Raw genomic sequence first — 18650 nt, forward strand, 5'->3', positions numbered from 1 at the left:
AATCTTCCGATTTAGAACTAAAGTTAAAAAAAGGAACTAACACAAAAAAATACACTTCAATTAAATACTTGTAATTTATTTTCCCAAGCCACTCTGAGCTGCGGGTTGCCGACCCCTGGTCTAGTAGACCTGAAAAGTAAAACAGCCTCATATTTTGTACCATTCAAATATACATAAGGTACAACATCAGTGAAGCTCTTTCGAACCGTCATGGATGAACCATGAGCGGTTGGCCACCGCTTAGCAACCGCATGAGATGTGAAATTTCTACAACAGAAAAAATCAAGTCCTGCTGGCATGACCAGATTTGACAATAAACCACAACCTGGATGACTTAGAACCATCATAGACAACTCTTGAATCTGTGACAGTATTCCAAATGCTCTTATATTGGAGCTCGGTTCTATATTCAGCCAGAACATGCATAAGTTAAATTTGACAATATCAGTAATTGGGTGATAACTTTTACTTTTTTTTTACTCATGGAAAATGGCTGCATGCCTGAGAACATTAGGAACACGTAGCTTTGTATCGGAGCAGGAAGGATTCCGCAATGTAAGCTCATTTCTGGAGGGCTAACAACATGAGTCTATGCATTTTGAACACAACAAAGGGCCGTTGTCTTAAATTTAAGGTGTATTACATGTCACATTTTCATTGACCCCTATAAATTCAGCCCTCAGATAAGTACTCAGTCACAAACAAAATGATTGTAGCGAATGGATATTAATTTATATTGTGGATATTTTTTTTTATTTATTGATGTTTAGTTGTGCCTGCAACAGCGGTGGTGAGGTGGAGGGGCTGGAGACTCCAGCAGATAAACAACATATGTATTTCGACTCTACAAATGTTGCTTTTTTTCTTCCATTGCTCTTAATTGGACTTTTTCTATATTTTGCCTCTCTTATTACTTTCAAAGGATTATGTAACATGAGAAAATGACTTTCCAAATGTGGACTCCTGTGTTTGTGTGTTCCTTCTAGCCATGTGTTGGCTGCAATGCCAGAATGGAGGTGTTTGTCAACGACCGAATACTTGCTCCTGTCCCGAGGGGTGGATGGGCCGACTCTGTGAGGAGCGTGAGTATCCATTCTGCCCACAAAATTGATGCTAAGCTAGGTACAGGTCGCATCGTGCCACACGTTAGCAATACCCGCAGACAAAGGAACTGAGGATTCAGGTGCTCTTTTGTGGTTAAAGGGTGGAACAATTACAAAAACTGTGTTCTTCTGACTTCTCGTCGGCCAGTTCAGTTTTTATATTTCACTTCAGAGTCTACGGTGAATAAGCCGGAGATTATGAAGCAGTTACAATTGCTTTGCAACTGCAGTGGAAAACTACTTTAAAAAAGTGTTTTTTAAGTTGTGAAAATATTGAAATCACATCATTCAAATTTGATAAATGCCAAGGCAATGGAACTTAGCTGTTGCCAAATCCTACGACATTCGCCAACATGGGTTAGTTCTTCATGACCATAAAATCATATAATTGAATTTCAGTGGGTGTGGATTTAGGTTATGAGAAGACAGTGGCTGACATGGATTGTCTCCCCACTTTTCCTTTTCTCATTTCTCCTCTCCGATAGCGATCTGCATCCTGCCGTGTTTGAACGGAGGGCGATGTGTGGCCCCCTACCAGTGTGAGTGTCCTGCCGGGTGGACGGGCACTCGCTGTCACACCGGTGAGTCTCCCTGTGAAATATCATAGGTTCACATGCTGAGCATGAAGAAATACATGGGAAAAAAACTTTACTACTTTTAATACTTTATTTCATTTTTTTTTTCCAAAGCTGTGTCTCATAGAATTGTATCTTAGCCCTGTATTATAGTATTTTTCAAGTACAATATTTTTCACACTCTTGTGCACGCCTTATCTTTCACTTGGTACTTAAGACCTTAAGACACTTTATAGTCTTCACTTCTTACTTAAGACACTTTATAGTTTATTTGTATTACTTATTCTCCCCCCCTTTTTTTTTACTGTTTATACAATTTTCTACTATTATTTATTATTGTTATGTTTTTCTTGTAACTCTGGCACAACAATTTCCTAAATAAAGTTATTCTTATTCTTATTCTTATTCTCATTTTCAACTAGTTTTCTATTTTACTTAACATCAGATTTTGCCCTACTTTCCTGATTTGAATTTGCCACAGAATATAAACTGCATTTATCATGAGTTAAAATTGTTAATGAGAAGTTAAACCATTTGCCATGACTTGCTGAGATTTTGATTTTATCGAATAATATTTAAGAGCTCCACGAGATGAGGAAGGGAGCCAGGGAGTGTTCCTGGTTTTCATCTTTTTATTGCAGCCATGTCATTGTTACATCATCCTGACTGTTCTGTAAATGTGCAGCCGTGTGTTCCTCACCTTGCCTGAATGGAGGTCGGTGTATTCGGCCGAACCGGTGTCACTGCACTGCGGGATGGAGTGGGCACGATTGCTCCAGGTAAACCGAGGAAATCCTCTCTGCACACCAATATATGGCTTCACATTCAAGCAGATAGACAGTGCATCAATTTGAAAGAGGCGGTAAAGAGCAGTAGAGTGGTTAAGACCCTAATTCACGGCAGGGAATTCCCGGGTCAAAAGTAAACTGGAGTTTCTGTTTAACAAACAGGTAACATGCAGTAGGTCGATTACAGATGATTGGCCAAATGTGTCGAGAATTTGCTCTGGGTTTGAATGCAACCCTCCACCCCAAACCACACCTTGAACAATGCAGCTGCAGTGGGAAAAAAAAGAAAAACGGATGGAATAGACATGTTGATTTTTTTTTATTGTAGGGGCTATATTATAGACTTATGAAGCAACTTAAACAGCTTTTACAGTGTTAGTTCAAATACGTGGCAGTGATATTGAAAAATCTGTTTCCTGCTTTTCTGTTAACATCAATCATTGATTTTTATACACAACCAAAGAACGTCAACTATTTCCTTCTAAGTTCTTCCTCCTGAAGCAGGGGATTAAGAATGATCTGATCTGTAATGGATCGGCTGCCGTTTACAAACTGATCAGACGATCGGCTCGTATTTTCATGACACGGTGAGAAATCCGACTAATTCACAGAGTCTTGCAAATCAAATTTCCTCTCCTATTGCATTGCTTAAAAGTGGATTTAAATCTTTCAAATCAGATTACTGCTATCACGTGGCCATTTCCTGTTATCCTAGCATCGTGTGCCTTCAATACATACATTTAATCCTGACTGCAAATAAACACTTCCTTGTTTGATACTGTGCACATAATCTCGACCAAACTTCAATCGAGTACATGACCCAGCATCTTATATGACCGCATTTAAAGCTCCCCGTTGTAGTTTTTTTCCTGAATACTGATCCTTTACAACAGGAGGCCAACCAGGTTAGTCAAATGGTACATTTTTGATGACATCATCACTTAATGACATTACCGGATTGGGCGTTTCCTTAAACTGCCCGTGGTCCTGACTTGCAAAATACCTTTGAAATGTAAATTTACGTCGCAAAAATATATTTCCTCATGATGTGGAGTTTGAAACCAAAAGTAAACGCTGCTTCTTGTCACTGTAGAAGTACGAGTGCCACTCCCTGCATCCTCAGCTCAGTCTGGTCTTTCAGTGTTACTGTTTGGATTGTATGATTCACAATGTCTAACTGAAAATTATTTTTCTTTGCAGGAAAAGACGATCCGTATACTATCACTTCTAAAGTTTCCACTCAGCTCTACGTGAACCATCTTATGAAGGGAATTCTTGTATAATTAAATGACACTTGTAAACCATTCATTCTCATCTCTCAGCAAAGGCAAAGCAAGAACCATTTTGTAAAATAAAGCTGTATTTTTTCATATAGAGAATCAACAGTATTAAACGTATGCTGCTATATACTTGTACGATGTGTAAAAACTATTGTTTTGATGTTTGTCAAGTGTATGTGTAAACTATTCTCACTTTTTTATTAAAGCATAAAATACCATGATATACCTGCGTTGTATCACATTTTTTCCTTACAGGAAAATTCTATATGTGAGGCACAGTCTTATGAAAGTAATTTAACGTCACGTTTGAGAAAAAAAAAACAGAACGCTGAAAGGGTTGTTTCTAACAAGATTTAATAGTGGTTATCCGGTAAAACAGGGCTTTGTCACTAGCTCATGAGCAGACACCTTTTTTATTTGTCATAGAAAATGTGATGTTTTTGTAGCAGAGAAATAATATTGATACTGTATTGTTGTTTACAAAACAAAGTGTTCTTCTCTGTGATTTATGCCACACCATGGAGAGCATGTTTTTTCAGCATCCATTAATGTTTGGGGAAAAGGAGCAGATGGTGAAGTTTTAATTTTCAGCTTGGTGAGTTGGGATTATTTTAAAATATTTTAAATTTCAGGCACAAATGTATACCTGAACTTCCACCCTCAGAACCATATTTGTTGTCAGACCAGATAAGCATAGGACACCCAGGGCGGGTCTGATTTCCTCCGTGTCTCACCCATCAAGCACAGTACAGACTTGGCAATGTACCAGTCTATTCAATGTTGTCACTAGATTTAATGGGAAAACGAGAAAATGTCAAGTGTGAAAGGAGCCTGTGGAAATCCAACAAGATGTCTGCAGAAAATGAGTAGGAGCTCAAAACGATAAGCCTAAAGTGATGTGAAAATCTGGGGATTAAGCAGGGTATTTTCATATTAGGAATATAAATGTCACATTTAAAGAAAGGAAGTCTGAAAGAAGATAGATAATCTGATTTATACTTTTTATTTTTCACACATTGATAGTGTTGTATAAGGAAAAGAAAAATCTACAGCCAGTAAATTTAAACCAGAACTTCCTGTGAAACAGTACCTTTAGCAACATAAGATTGCTTCTAATATCATCTAAAAATGTGCAGACATATGTAGAGAAATGATTCTCAGCACCAAACTCGAGATTTTTTTTTTTTTTTGGTGTGCGAGAATAGCAGAAAGGCTATGAAGTGCAGGATTCCAATAATTCCATATGGAAATCTCATTCTAGAAATTTTCAGACATATGAATGTGTGCATGCACCTGTTCCTGCATAGCTTTCCTCAATATATCAGTTTAAGGACGAATGCACCTGCACTACCACGTTGCTATAGAGCAGAAAAATGATTTTTTAACAGCCATACAACTAGAAAGATACACACCAGGTAGAGACAATGTCAAGGCGCAACGTTTTAAATGTACTACTAAAAGGTTTACTTTTCACTGCTGTTTTTTTCTTAGTTTCAGACACTTAAACTCATTTATCCAGTACTTTTAAGAAGCACATTCTCACTGCAGTTAGAAAAAAATTGCATGTCTGTAGGCACAGATCCTCACAATCTTTATTTTAGTACATCCTGATGTATGCTTAGAACATGGCACACTCTTGGCACTGGAGAAAAGCAGTGTAAAGGCAGAAGGCAAACGCAAGAGGTGAGAATGTTGTGATGAAAAATTGGGTTGAGAAAGTGATCTATAAACGACGCTTTCTGTGGAGGTTCTCAGTCGTCCAGGTCATGAAGTCTTTCGGATGAGGAGCGAAACATATTCCAGATAAGAATTCAAGTCCAGTTGCCAAGATAAGATTTTGACAAGGATAAATGATGATCTATTCTGTTCATTTCTTTTTACAGGTTCAATTATCTTGTAGTTCAAGTTCAGTTTAAATGTTCAGTTTCCCTTTTTATTCAAATCACTTGACTGAGATTCAAAGGAATCTTGAATTTAGTAATGTGAAAAATCCCCAGTGCTTTCCAGCTGCTACTAAGGAATAGCTTTGTGTAAATTTCAAACATTACAAAAAAATGTTTCTTCATCTGTTTATTAAATACACCTTGTTGAAAACGTTAACATGTTTACCAGAAGTAAAGCCAAATATCTCATAAAACTGAGTTAAAAGAGGTTGTCAGGTTTTTATTGTAAGACAATACAGAAAAGACGCTGTATACACGGTTACACAAGTGGAATAAATTATTTGCCATGTGAAAGAAGATTTTACTGTTGTACATAGAATGATGTTTCTAAAGCAATGACAGAGGATATACAGTGATACTGTAGTTGATACAAAAAGACATTCGGTGGTGAATGGTCCTTAAGTTCTCAGCTCTTCTATTGTTGTTGTCAGTACGGTGTCCCTACCGCCAGTGATCTCCTGCAACTGAAAACCAGAGAAATTCTGTGAATTTTTGGCCGCGATCATATCTATATCATCTGAGTCCACACATGTATACTTACCTTTACGCCATTCTTGAAGAATAGGAAAGTGGGCATACATTTAATCTGATATTCTGCAGTCACATCCTGTGAAGATCAAAAAGGACAGAGTACTTAGATTGCATCACACACTATTCATTGGGTTAATATTCATGGAGTCCAATCTTGTGTCTAGACTGAAATGGATCAAAATATGATTACGTAACTATGAGCAACATAAAAAAAAATTGCTCATTTTCATATGAATTAAAAGCGAAAGATACTACGACATGCAGTGAAACTGAGAAATGGTCTCAATAGAGCCTTTGTGTCAGTGCATGCTAAAACATTTATCACAAAGTGTTTGCATTGTTCAGATGACAGACTAAATATAATTGTGCTCGATGTGTTTCAGAAATTAGTCAATAAAACAATTCACAGGAAGTGTATCAGTGAAGTCCTAGTCACACATTAGCAGGCACAGGGCAAGAGGACAGGGAGCACTTGGTGATTAACCACTGTTTGGTCAATACTTCTGATAATGCATTGAGAGATACTGTACATGCGCTGTATGGGCCACATCATTGTCAAAACAAATTTGGAAAACTTTTGCAAACACTCACGTCGGCCACGTCGACATCCACTTTCAAGAAAATCACGTTCTTGTTCTCGGGCAGTTTTGACAAACTCTGCAAGAGAACAGACGTGTAAGCGTCAAAGACAGTCGTCCAAAGGCATCACAAATACACACAAGGTTCTCATTGGCCTAATCGCAACCTTATCAAAATATGAATTGAAGTTATTGTATTAATATGGTCTTAACATTGTATTTTACTGAACTGGTTCATATTTTTCATTACTATACACACACTCCAAAAGCAGCACTGTATAATGACTGAGTCAGTAGTCTAGGTAGGTGAGATAAACACCATTGGGACCATATTTTAGTTCTCTTCACTCTAAGGAAAGACTTTTTTTCTTTATTTAAGGACAACAAACATCAAGTTTTCAGCCTGTATTTCATATTCAAGGTTGGAATTTCTTGCCATAAGACTGCCAATCTAATGCTTCAGTCTGGGGTTGTAAGCTTTCCTGTACAAAGTGTCGCTCCCAATGACAAAATTCTTAAAAATGACTAATTGCAAATAATTCTTCCCAAAGATTAAGACGCCATCTAGTTAAAAATAAACAGTTCACAAAGAAGCTCGGCTTAAGATCATTCCTGGGGGAGAAAACATGATGCTATCACCAGAACTACTGTTCCCGGGAGGAGGAGGTGCAACATTGAGTAACGAGCGAAAAAAACAAACAAAAAAAAACTGCATTTGAATGTTAAGACAAGAATTAACTCCTAGCCGAACAATTACGCCCCGCCTATATATTCTTTTTCTGTCCCCAGGTTACTCCAAGATTAACTTCAGACTCAGACCCTGCTCGCTCACTCACTCACTCAGAAATATTAACCCTGGAGCAGAAAACACATACAAGAGATTATTAGCCTGGATAATAGGCCAGGAAACTTGACTCAGAGACTAACATCAGTTCTGAAAAATAACAAAGGGTATTCAAGGTAAACGATGAGCTTCTGGCGTACCAAACTGGTTCCACATTAGGGTGCAGTCTGCCTTCCTTTGCAAATACTGTTCCCCGGAGCAAAGCTCAGCCCCTTGGTTCACCCGCCCCCAAAAAAAACCTTAACCAAAAAAATTCTTTAAAAACAGAATTATTCTTTATTCTGTTATTCGGGATTAAGACTGAGTCCGCCCTACCAAGTTGATGTAGGAAATTTCAGAACATGCTGGCCCGAACAAGAGCTGGAAAAAGTGTTTCATGGCTAGAAATAGAGCTAAAACATCCAGATGGCTGGAGTGGATACTGGGTTTTCCCCTATCCAGACAAATTCAGAGTCAAAGAAAGGAAAAATCGCTGGCTGAGGGTTTGTGGATTTTCCTGCTAAGAAACTCTTGTATGTAGTTTTTGAGATTAGGACAGTGTTACTCACAGTGGGTCTGCCACTCTGTGGAGCTCAGATTCATAGTCCAGGTATAAAAACAAATGAAAATGAGCCGCTCTCCCCCATCGAGGTGTTAAAGTCCCCTTGATCTATTCGATCAGGGGCGTGAGAGATCCAAAGTACCAAAAGAAACCTTTAACTGCCTTCAGGCCAGGTTGTCCATCAAGAGGCGCTGAGTGGAGGCAATCAAAACTGATTTGACAAGAAATCGTCCAAAGCTACTCCCACTTCGTCGGAACGAATATATTCCACAGGCGTACCACATATTGCTCATTTTCAGGACACTGAACTTTTCCCGTTCGAGAGGCGAGTCACACCCTGGACCAGCCAATCGCAGGGCCACTTGTATAGACAAACAACCATTCACACAGAAGGGGTATTTTTCCATTTTTTGCCAATGACCGTTCTGCAGGTTTTCGGCAGCGGGAGGAAACTGGAGAACCCAAACTCTGAAAACATTGGATTTCAACTGAATTTTTTTTTGGCATCAAGAATTTGCTTTGTCCCCACCCCACAACGACTAGTGCATAGGAGTACTTCTAACAATAGAGGCATTGTTTAGGTAACTATTCAAAGGTTTCATGAGCATAAGTTTTATAACTTGTAACGATTCTTAACATTCACTGACACGAGCGCTCCAGCAGTGGCCTTACTTCGAAAACTGGGGCAATAGCTTTGCATGGGCCGCACCACGTGGCGGTGAAGTCCACCACCACCAGGCGGTCTCCAGCACTCGCCAGGATTCCCTTGAATTCTTCCTGCAGACATATCAAAAAGTAGAGTTATTGGCATTTTAGTCAATTCAAATAGATTCGCAGCAAGTTAATGCAAAGAAAACAAGCCTTTTCCCACCCCAAAAAAGATGCCCTGGAGTGAAAAAAATCCAAATGAACATGTTTGAAGATGGTTTTCTGCAGAGCTAAATTCCAATGGTTCTACAATTTCCTAAACGTCAATGTTTTGTTGTTTCGGATTGCCTATATTTGTCCAATTTAAGTGTTTCCAGCGTCAGGCTGACTTAATGTAAGATTACAAAATAATAAAACTCGAAAAAGCTGCAGTAATGAGAACGACCAAACCCCGATTCCCCCCCATACTGGTCCCATCGTAGACGCCGATTGCCGTCCGGCGCTTCGGCTGTCATATTGGACGAAGGCGGGTCTCTCTCGATCTAAAACGTACTTTGCATAATAAAGTAAGAAGTACAGCGTTTTCTGCTTCATGTGTCCCCTTCTCTCTCTCTCTCTCCTGCAGCCCATGGGATGGGGGTCCGCCTGGGACTAGTTTATTCGGCGCATGTAGAAAGTTTATTGATGGCCTTTGGTTCCCTGCGGCCGTTACTTTAGTTAGCGGATGGAGACGTCCTGGTTCGGGGCCTGCTTCCAGGCGTCAAAGACCGACAATAACATATTCGAGTAGCCAGAAGAACCGCCCGTTATTGATATTTTTCACAAGTTAATTTTGTGACCGCGAAGGTTAAGTTAACTTAAGTCCAACCAAGGTACCGAGGAAACTGCAGCGCTCGGGGTGCTCTTTCCCCACCTCCTGACTTAGCATTGGAGCTAACGGCAGGTCATCGAGCACGATGCTAGGCATCATGTTTGGATGACACTACTGGATCTTTAAGAGTTGACGGACCGAAAAAGGTAAACGGAGGTGAGGATTAAACTAGTGGCGGTACGCGTGGACTGAATCCCCCCCAAAACAACCCCCTTGTAGACCAGTTAAAGAACGGAAAAGCGAGGGAAACGGAGCGTGGCCCGGTGGCATCTGGGCTCGTCGGAGAAAAGGAGGATGAAAACGCTGAATTATGTCAACCTATGAAGGCTTCTTAAGAAAACTTGTAAAATAAACTGTTGTTACGTACCAAATTTTCCACTTCTTTAACCATGATTGAAGTTTGATCAGGCGCCGACGTACAGCAGACAAGTAGAAGATCTCGAGAATGCCCTAACTGTGACTGATACGCCTTGTATTTATTGACAAGTCGTCAAGCGTGAGAGAAACACACCGGAAGTGGGCGTTCCCTACAAAAATAAAGTAATCTGATGTCGAATCAAAGAAATTAATGACTAATTAATATTTCTTTGCCGTGATGGACGAGAGATTTTTCTATAACATTTTTAAAATTTCACCTTCTCACTCTGGATATACAGCTCTAACTTTTGTTTTTCTCGGTTCTTGCTAACGGCTATCCATTGGGACGTTTATTTGGAAATGCCACCCGGACATCACTTTAATTTTGATTCTTCCACGAGTTTTGTCGTTTTTTTATTGTGCAGATGCTGCTGGAACTTAACTTGTTTTGGCATATATGCGACGTGTATTTTAAATCGCATCGAGGAATTGTTTGGTCTTTATTTGACATGGTAAATACAGATGAGCCTGTTTTAAAAGCCAGATATAAGGGCGTCCGTTTTTATGTTGCATTGTAGCACATCTATATCGCATGCCTAATAAATAAGAACCAAGAATTCAGTATCCGTGGGAGACGGGTTACGCCATTCTTCAAGTCACAATGACTTGACAAATTCTCGATTTACCGTAAATGACCGCAATGGCGCATTTAAATGTGCCCCATTTTAGTGACGTCATTGAAACGTTAACCTCTCTTCTCAAGCTACATTATCACTAGTCCTCATTGTTATTTAATGCGTATACTCGATTTACGTCAGCAATGAAAGCGAAGGGAGAGATGACGATGAAATTATAGTATTCAAACAAATGTGTTATCATTTTGCCTTAAATGACACGAAGTTGAGAGGATACAGGAAATACAGTAAGTGTGGAGGAAGTCGATTCGCCGTGGCGACATCTGAAAGGAGGAGCCGAAAGAGGAAGCAGATCTTTATGTCTCATATCTTTATTTATTGCTTACCGAATACACGAAATTGGTCTGATAATTTGTCCGCCGTTGTTGGCCTTAAGACGCCCATAATCATGCCCATAAAACATTGCAATGTTCATTTTGATCCTAGATTCAAGGCGTTTATTGTCATATGCACAGTGTAGAAATTGTTTCCCTGTACAGTGAAATTCCTACTTTGCTGCCCGCAGTGCATTTAGATATGTATCGATAAGAAATAACGATTGTGTTGTGGTGGACACCACAGTATAATCATTATTATAAATATGAACAGTGTTTGCAGTGCAGATAGGTATTTGAATGCAGTATTGACTTGTAAGTTTGTGTGTTTGAGTTAGTATTGTGTCCCTTATCTGTTGTTGAGCATTTCTCTTCAAACAGTATATTTCACAAAGTGTCTGACAGAAGCAGGGAGGAACTGCTTTTTCAAGCGCCCGATGTTTGTTCTGGTGCATTGTGGTCAGAGGTCTCAGCTGCCTTGAGCCTCCTTTCAAGGCGTCCAGAGCTGTTTTGGCTACAGAGAGTGACCTTATTTTACTGAAACAGCTGGTGGACGGGGCACAGAGAGGAGCCTGCTCTGACCCTTTGCGTCTGGATACAGTCTTCCATCTTTCTTGTGCTCCCCAAGACACGCCATGATATTTCCACCCGGGAGGCACAGATCGAGAACGCTCAGCCTCTTTAACAGTCTCTTGGTCATGCCTTAATGTTCAGGCTTCCATGTGAACTCAAACACAAGAAACATGTGGCCAGTGGTTTGACTCTCAAATGAAATTTCAAATGTCCCCATTGTGGGGCGATTGAAGGCAAATTTTATTCTTCTATTCCAAAAAATATGTGCAGAGTTTGGGCACCGCTATTAACAATACATGTTGGTCATCCTGAACATCCTGGCCATGATTTGAATCAGAATCACCTTTATTGGCCAATTATGTTCATGCCTGTGAGGAATTTGGGTCCTGTACACAGTTGGACATCTCATTGATTTATTGAACAGAACATATTGGCAATTTGAGCCACACAAGAGAAAACGCCATTCAGTTCCACTGCATTGGAAGACTCACTCATTGGATGTTGGCTCAAAATTTGAACAACTCACACCAATCAGTCTAGATGCATATAAGGGGTATGAGGTAAACCAAAGCCCACGTCATGATTTCTGATAAGTTATGCTTTTTTTTGTGAAACACTTGTTTTCTTTCTGCCCATCTCCTATGCACACAGACAGTAGCAGAGTCCTTTGTTATTAAGATGAAATACAAAAAGCCTTACCTCACAGAGAAGCCTTTATAACCAGCGGCGAGCGGAGGCTGTCATCAACATGTGAAATTCAAATTCACCTAAAAATAAAAGCCTGGCCTATTTCCAGATCCAATTGAAAAAGTCTCCTTTGCAGGAAGGTAATGGACCCCCCTCATTGTCTGGACCCCAGTCATTTTGAGACTGAAAGGCACATGTACTAAGAAATGCAACATGAAATCAAACACAAATAAAAGATGCTGCAATTTTTATTTTAACCGTTTTACACTCAAGAATAACAACAGGCATGGAGAGGTCACACTAGGTACAGTTGATTATATGTGTTATGTTAATGTTTTAAAAGCAAGCAATAGAGCAACGCTTCTCCCAAGGTACATAATAATGTTAGTCTTCTGAATTGCTGATACCAGACGGTCATAGGAGACAGATCACTGATGAATGATGGTGGTAACAACTATGTTAGCATATACTAAAGTTCACCTGCAGTTATGACGATTTACCCAGTATACCACAAAACAGACCAAAATCTCCTAATTTGTTTATAAAGTGCTCATTGTCAGGAATCTCACAGGATGGAAATCAATCAATGTTAATTACAAAAAATATTTTCTGACCGTAGAATTGATAATTTTCAACCAATAATTGGATCAGTGAATTTTGAAATCACAGTGAAGATTACAAGACTGGAGCCTGGTATGTCTATTGCTGCTTGCAGCAACAACTTTCTATTGTTGTGATAGCAACATTCATTTTGGCTAATTTGACATCTAGGTCAGTCATAGGCAGTGCTGGTTTGTCAAAAGACGAGATAGGTTTCATAACAAAACACTGACCAGTTGAAAAAAAAAAAAATAGACACATTTGATGAAAACGAAAAACACAAGTTCACTTAATGTTACATCTCTATTTCTTAATTGTTTTGAAATATTGGAACAGGATTTGTAAAAATTTCTATCTAAAACATTCATCAACAGAGGCATAAGCTGCCTCTACTCCCAGTAACAACTAACCTGGCACTTCAAGATGTCGAAGAAACTTCTTGAATATAACCATTATTTAAAATAAAAAAAAAAAATTGAAAAAAGGTAGGCTTTCCTCCTTTTAATATTCAACCGATCACAATTGGAATCCCCTAAGGGAATGGCTTGAATGATAACAGGTTGTGAATGTTGAGGACTTTGAGAAATTTTTGTACAAGTAGCCCCATCATATGGAGTTAATAGTATTTTATATTTCTATTGTAAAGAGTATTACCGGTATATGCATCTTCGTCACTTTTGTATGGTGAATTTCTTTTCTCATTTTTAGTTTGTTTCTGTTGTGATACAAAATTTCTGCAAAGGAATGATGACATTTAAGTTTTTTGGGAGTGCTACTTTGAAATAAGCGGTACATTAGTTAGCATGGACACACCCATTTTGATGTGTGTCCTTCCTCCTCACTGATATTAGTCAACACTTGCAACACGCTTCTACTTCTATGTCCTTCATGTATAAACATTGTAAATGTTTAGCTCAGTAATACTGGTTTCAGTTCCGCCTCTGTTGTGCATCAGACCGCGATGATCGCCTTGCCGATATTTTCTCCCTGCAGCAACCCCATGAACGCAGCCGGCATCTTTTCGAACCCTTTTGTGATGGTCTCCCTGCTCCGCAGTTTACCCTGTAGATGGAACAAAAAGTTACTGAACAGAAGCTTCTCTGGATGAATGGAAATTGACTGTATTAAAACATGCACATAAAATATATTGCAAGTTTTACAATAATATTATATTTTCTGTTACCAACCTCTTTGACCCATCCCATCAGCCTCCTCAAGGACTCTGGGTGCTTGTACTCCCACCTGCTTTGCATGAAACCTTCCATTTTCACCTGCTTCATGATGAGGGTCAGGTGTGGGAAAGGGCCTGCAAATGACCACATCGCCTAACTTTCAAAAGCATTTCAGGAAAACCACTTCTGGCAGGGGGTCTGTTGATAAAACTCTCCCAGCAGACTCGCAACACAATGTCTCCCTCTACTGTAAAGAACCTACATGTAAAGTGATGAAGGACCAGCCCTTTATAAACATTGAAATAAATATGGCACAGCATTAATACATTTTCAACATCAAATTGTCTTCTAAAACATGCAAGTGTGCTAATAGTGGAGCAGACATGTAAAGAGGGTGCACGCACACACGCACGCACACACGCACGCACGCACGCACGCACACACGCACGCACACACACACCCACACGACCTGCTCAGCTGAAAACATTTATTGACCTGATATATCAGTAAAGGTTGTAATAAATTTTAATCATGTCAACTTTAAAAAATATTGGCAGTTTCTATCCAGTGTTATAACCAGAAGATATTTTTCGGCTGTCCAAATTAATAATTGGGAGAGTAAAAGACTACTGAGCTTGTGTCAGCTTCCTGAACCAGAGCACTGCGACATAATGTCTAACCCTTTTCGGTCTATTACATAATAGAATATGTTTTGTGGACTCTGTGGACAGTGTAACCATACCTCTGAAAGTACCCTTTTTCACTCATCAACCATAAAAATTTCCAGGTGAAAAGCATCATAACTCATGCATCAACTCAAAACATACCGGGCATGTGGACTTGTATTTGATACCAAAACATCTTGATAACCTAGACACTTGAGCCAGAGAAATAAAATATCATCTACATAAGTCTTAATGTTTTGCATGATGTGATGTGATCATGCAGCCTGCCAGAAACTGACATTACCTCTTTATATGTTTTTGCTCCCTTTAGTTTCAGACACTTTTAAAGCCCCCGCTTACCAACATCTTGCTGATTTCAAGGTTTCCATGTTAAAAAATGGCTCAGTATATGACATTCAGAGGATATATGATGAATGTGTTTCTAATACTCAGCCCAAAGCAGGAAGTCACATACCTGTCTGAGGTGTGGCATCATTGTACGTCGATATACTTCCACAAACAGCTATTCTCCCAAAGTTTTTCATCTGCGACAAAGCAATAGTTGAGGAAGGGCCTCCCACCTGCAAACAACAGATCAGTTCAGAAAGCTGATAAGACATTGTGTGTTTAATGATTCAAAAAGTGAAGAATATTGGAGAAATTTAGCTTTTTTTTTTTAGGCAAAATAGGTTTTAAGGTGCTTTTTGAAACAAGCAGATCATAACTGTAATGATCTGATCAGTGGTGCAAAACAAATAAGTCACCAGTGACAAGGCTTCAAAGTGCGACATCACATGATCACTGACACTTCTGATACTTGCATTTTCAAAGAAGCAGTCGTAGCCCTCCGGTGAAGCCTTCTTTAGCGCTTCCTCCAGCGAGCCCACAGTTTTGTAGTTGAAGGCCACGTCAAAACCCAGCTCTTTGAGGAAGGCCACTTTGGCGTCGGACCCTGCCGACCCCACCACCTTACAGCCTTTGATTTTGGCGATCTGGCCCACAACCGAACCCACCGCTCCCGCTGCCGCGTTCACCAGCAGGGTCTCGCCCGCCTTCAGTCCCAAGACCTCCTCTATTCCCAACAACGCTGTTAGTCTGGACAGAAGAGAGCACTCATGCAACAAGAACAACTTCAAAAGGCCTTTAATTGCTTCCATACTTTAGAATGCCCATCTGTTCTTACAGTGACTTCAACTCTCCACTGAGAGGAAGCATCTGCAGCACAATCTTGTTTACTTTAACCAAGGGATGACAGACTTCTGCTGTTATGCTAGGCTGAGGGACTCCAAGGTAACAGCCAAGATGTAGAACTCTTAATTCCAAGCCTGCAATTCCAATCTTACCTTCCTCTGAATCAAAAAGGTCAGCTCTACTCTTTCGTCCTGAAATACATGAAGATTCATCCAAGAGAACAGCCTAGATATCTGAGTTACTGTTTGCGTTAAAACTCTGCTATTGCTCTACCTGTCAATGCTCTACCAGGTCAATGAAAAACCGGCCTGTTCAGACTTATCGCCTGTTTCCAAAGTTTAAAGCTGAAACTTGCAATTGGGATTGAGGAGGATTGATAGGATCAGGAATGAGTCTATCGGAGGGACAGCAAATATAAGACATTGTGGAGAAAAGGTCAGAGAAGCCAGACTGAGATGGCTCAGTCATGTACAGAAAAAGGAAAGTGAATATGTTGGTAGAAGAAAGCTGGAATTGGATCTGCCAGGCAGGAGGTCTAGAGGAAGACTAAAGAGAAGATTGGATGTAGTGAAAGAGAACATAATGTTAGTTGTTGTGACAGAGGATACAGAAAACAGAGCTAGATGGAGGAGGTTGATTTGCTGTGGCGACCCCTGAAGGGAAAATGTCAAAAGGAAAAGAAGACGATGAAGATTTGATTCCGATTTTGAAAAAATAACTTTGAAAAGGCCAAAGTATTAATTTTTTTGCAAGTGTCATGTCTGGAGGAGCACAACTAAATATAGGTACTGTACATAAATCATAAGAGATGACAGCTGTAAATCAACATCAACAGGAGTGCGCTATGCTATATCATCTTTAGTCTACAGTATGATTTAACCCAAACAAGAATTGATGAAGAAAAAAAATGAAGGGAAAAGCCAAAAAGAAAAGAATAAGAAAATTGAAACTTGCAAAGTTGCCTTTTGCCACAATTTTGCTCAACTCCGAGACAAGAGGGAGAGGAATAAAGATCAGGGGGAAAACTAAGAATAAGAATTTTCAAATTCAACCTTATATTTATCTGGCTTGTGTAAGGTTTAACCCAGGCTCTAAATTGCCAGTGATATACTACTCATTCGTAATGCTGTTGCATTTGTTCTGACTTTTCTTTTTACTAGTGCGTTTGATTTTGTGGCAACACGTGAATCACAAGACGGTTTTCTTGTTTTAAAAGTCCTCCTGGATTTTGACATTTTGAAATGATCTTGCAATTTGATGCGACATCATTATTTTCCACCTTTCACATAGGCCCTTTATCATGTATCTTACCCAGGCATACCGACAGCACCCAGAGCCAGAGACAGCGAGATGTCTTGAGGCCAGTCAGGAATGATTGGAGTAACATGTGACCCATCACAGATTGTGTGAGTTCTCCAGCCACTACGAGTCAAAACATGGCTTCCTACAGGAAATGCTGGGTTTTTGCTCTGGATCACTCTAGAGGAAGAAAAAAAATGTGTTTGTATGATCAAAAAATTGAATGCCATTTGATTGATAAGGGATCAATTGTTATCATTATTATTAACACAGCTGGAGATATTCTATTAGACCTTTGACCTGAAAATAAGGATACATTATCAAACTTGAATGATAAGGATTGTGTTATGCCCTTGTAAGTGCAGGAACTAACTCATTCATGTTTGAGTGTGCTTATCAGCAGAAATGTTCCAGTAACATGTCATTTGTGTCAAATCAGGCAGCCTCATGCATCTGGGTGGTTTATTTGCATTTGATTCATTGTGAATCAAAGGCTGTAATAAATGAGGAACAGGTGCGGGGTGTGCTTGCTGCTTCAACAAACACCAGGCATTACTCCAACACACCAAAGACATTTTTGTGTGCGAGCGTAAAGGGGTTTGTGTTCCTCACTTGGCCACTTGAGTTCCGATCATCACATCTCCTACAGCCATGCGGACCCTGCTGAACGGCCTGGTGAGACAAACAATGCATTTGTCAAGTCGTTTAGGCTGACGAAGAACTTACCAATGTATAAACTTAGTCTTTGCATGCTCTCTCCTTCATTTCACCCACCTCATATATGGGTCAACACTGAGGAACACTGCTTCCAAAAGCACCTCTGAAACACAAATTATCATCATCCAACAACCTCCAGCATAGTGGTCGGTAAGTAACGGAAGTGTAAATAGTCTGAGCAAATATGACAGTATTAGGACCTCCTTAAGGCACAATGGATTAAGACAAGATATAAAAAGTATTCTAACCCCCATCTTTGGGCTCGGGGAGCTCTTCCACCTTGAGCTCGAAGTTGCTGTCCTTCGGGAAGCCGTCAAAGTGCTTGGTCAAGATCCACGTCTTAGCCAGGACCATGGTTCTTTATAATCGATTACTATATATAAACAAACAAGTAAAAGCACCCTATGTCATTCCCAGGACTGTTCAAAATATTACACCTTAAAACTGTACTACATATATGAGTTTAAAGTATGGCATCCACATTTATGTTCAGTAAAATTTCTATCTATCGACCACTATTCAAAAGACTTACCGGCGATTCTTTTTTTGTGAAGAACTGAAATACACTAAGTCCCAGTCAACACTGAAAGAGAAGTGGCGTGGTGCTGAGTTCTCCCTTCTGGAGGGGGCGGGGACAATTGTCAGCTGAATCCGATTGGTCGGAAGTGTTTCCGGATA

At 39.7% G+C, this 18650-nt stretch overlaps 3 protein-coding genes across 4 annotated transcripts in view; 1 reads left to right on the forward strand and 2 right to left on the reverse strand.

Moving 5' to 3' along the window:
- Positions 1–3969, forward strand: part of svep1 (sushi, von Willebrand factor type A, EGF and pentraxin domain containing 1) — an 82810-nt gene extending 78841 nt beyond the window's left edge. For both annotated transcript variants that reach the window (XM_086166424.1, XM_086166425.1), the window contains 4 exons: positions 987–1082; positions 1589–1684; positions 2364–2457; positions 3667–3969. In XM_086166424.1, the coding sequence (XP_086022550.1) occupies positions 987–1082; positions 1589–1684; positions 2364–2457; positions 3667–3697 (317 nt within the window). In that variant the 3' untranslated portion in view covers positions 3698–3969. The remainder of the gene's footprint in view (positions 1–986; positions 1083–1588; positions 1685–2363; positions 2458–3666) is intronic.
- Positions 3970–5801: 1832 nt separating this feature from the next.
- Positions 5802–10223, reverse strand: txnb (thioredoxin b). The gene is made up of 5 exons (XM_086165772.1): positions 10070–10223; positions 8856–8960; positions 6812–6877; positions 6231–6296; positions 5802–6153 (listed from the first exon to the last, which is right to left on the reverse strand). The coding sequence occupies exons 1-5, from the start codon at positions 10091–10093 to the stop codon at positions 6088–6090; spliced, it is 327 nt and encodes a 108-aa protein (XP_086021898.1). The 5' UTR covers positions 10094–10223; the 3' UTR covers positions 5802–6087.
- A 2337-nt stretch (positions 10224–12560) lies between these two features.
- On the reverse strand, positions 12561–18624 carry LOC147223532 (prostaglandin reductase 1-like). The gene is made up of 9 exons (XM_086166426.1): positions 18505–18624; positions 18221–18345; positions 18030–18075; positions 17868–17927; positions 17268–17435; positions 15587–15860; positions 15241–15346; positions 14116–14234; positions 12561–13990 (listed from the first exon to the last, which is right to left on the reverse strand). The coding sequence occupies exons 2-9, from the start codon at positions 18324–18326 to the stop codon at positions 13880–13882; spliced, it is 990 nt and encodes a 329-aa protein (XP_086022552.1). The 5' UTR covers positions 18327–18345; positions 18505–18624; the 3' UTR covers positions 12561–13879.
- Between the last annotated feature and the right edge of the window lie 26 nt (positions 18625–18650).

The sequence above is a fragment of the Fistularia commersonii genome, chromosome 19 (genome assembly GCF_037954325.1).
Source record: "Fistularia commersonii isolate RoL2024-O1a breed Wild chromosome 19, RoL_Fcom_v1.0, whole genome shotgun sequence".
NCBI lineage: Eukaryota > Metazoa > Chordata > Actinopteri > Syngnathiformes > Fistulariidae > Fistularia > Fistularia commersonii.

What these genes read in the sequence shown, in the direction of transcription:
- txnb (XM_086165772.1), bottom strand. Translation starts at nt 10,093, where the DNA reads ATGGTTAAAGAAGTGGAAAATTTG. An exon ending in TGGATGTCGACGTGGCCGAC is followed by an intron (nt 6,297 to 6,811) that starts GTGAGTGTTTGC and finishes TGATCTTCACAG; the next exon opens with GATGTGACTGCAGAATATCA. An exon ending in TCTTCAAGAATGGCGTAAAG is followed by an intron (nt 6,154 to 6,230) that starts GTAAGTATACAT and finishes TCTGGTTTTCAG; the next exon opens with TTGCAGGAGATCACTGGCGG.
- LOC147223532 (XM_086166426.1), bottom strand. Translation starts at nt 18,326, where the DNA reads ATGGTCCTGGCTAAGACGTGGATCTTGACCAAGCACTTTGACGGCTTC. An exon ending in ATCGGAACTCAAGTGGCCAA is followed by an intron (nt 17,436 to 17,867) that starts GTGAGGAACACA and finishes TTCTTCCTCTAG; the next exon opens with AGTGATCCAGAGCAAAAACC. An exon ending in TGATGCCACACCTCAGACAG is followed by an intron (nt 14,235 to 15,240) that starts GTATGTGACTTC and finishes GGTCATTTGCAG; the next exon opens with GCCCTTTCCCACACCTGACC.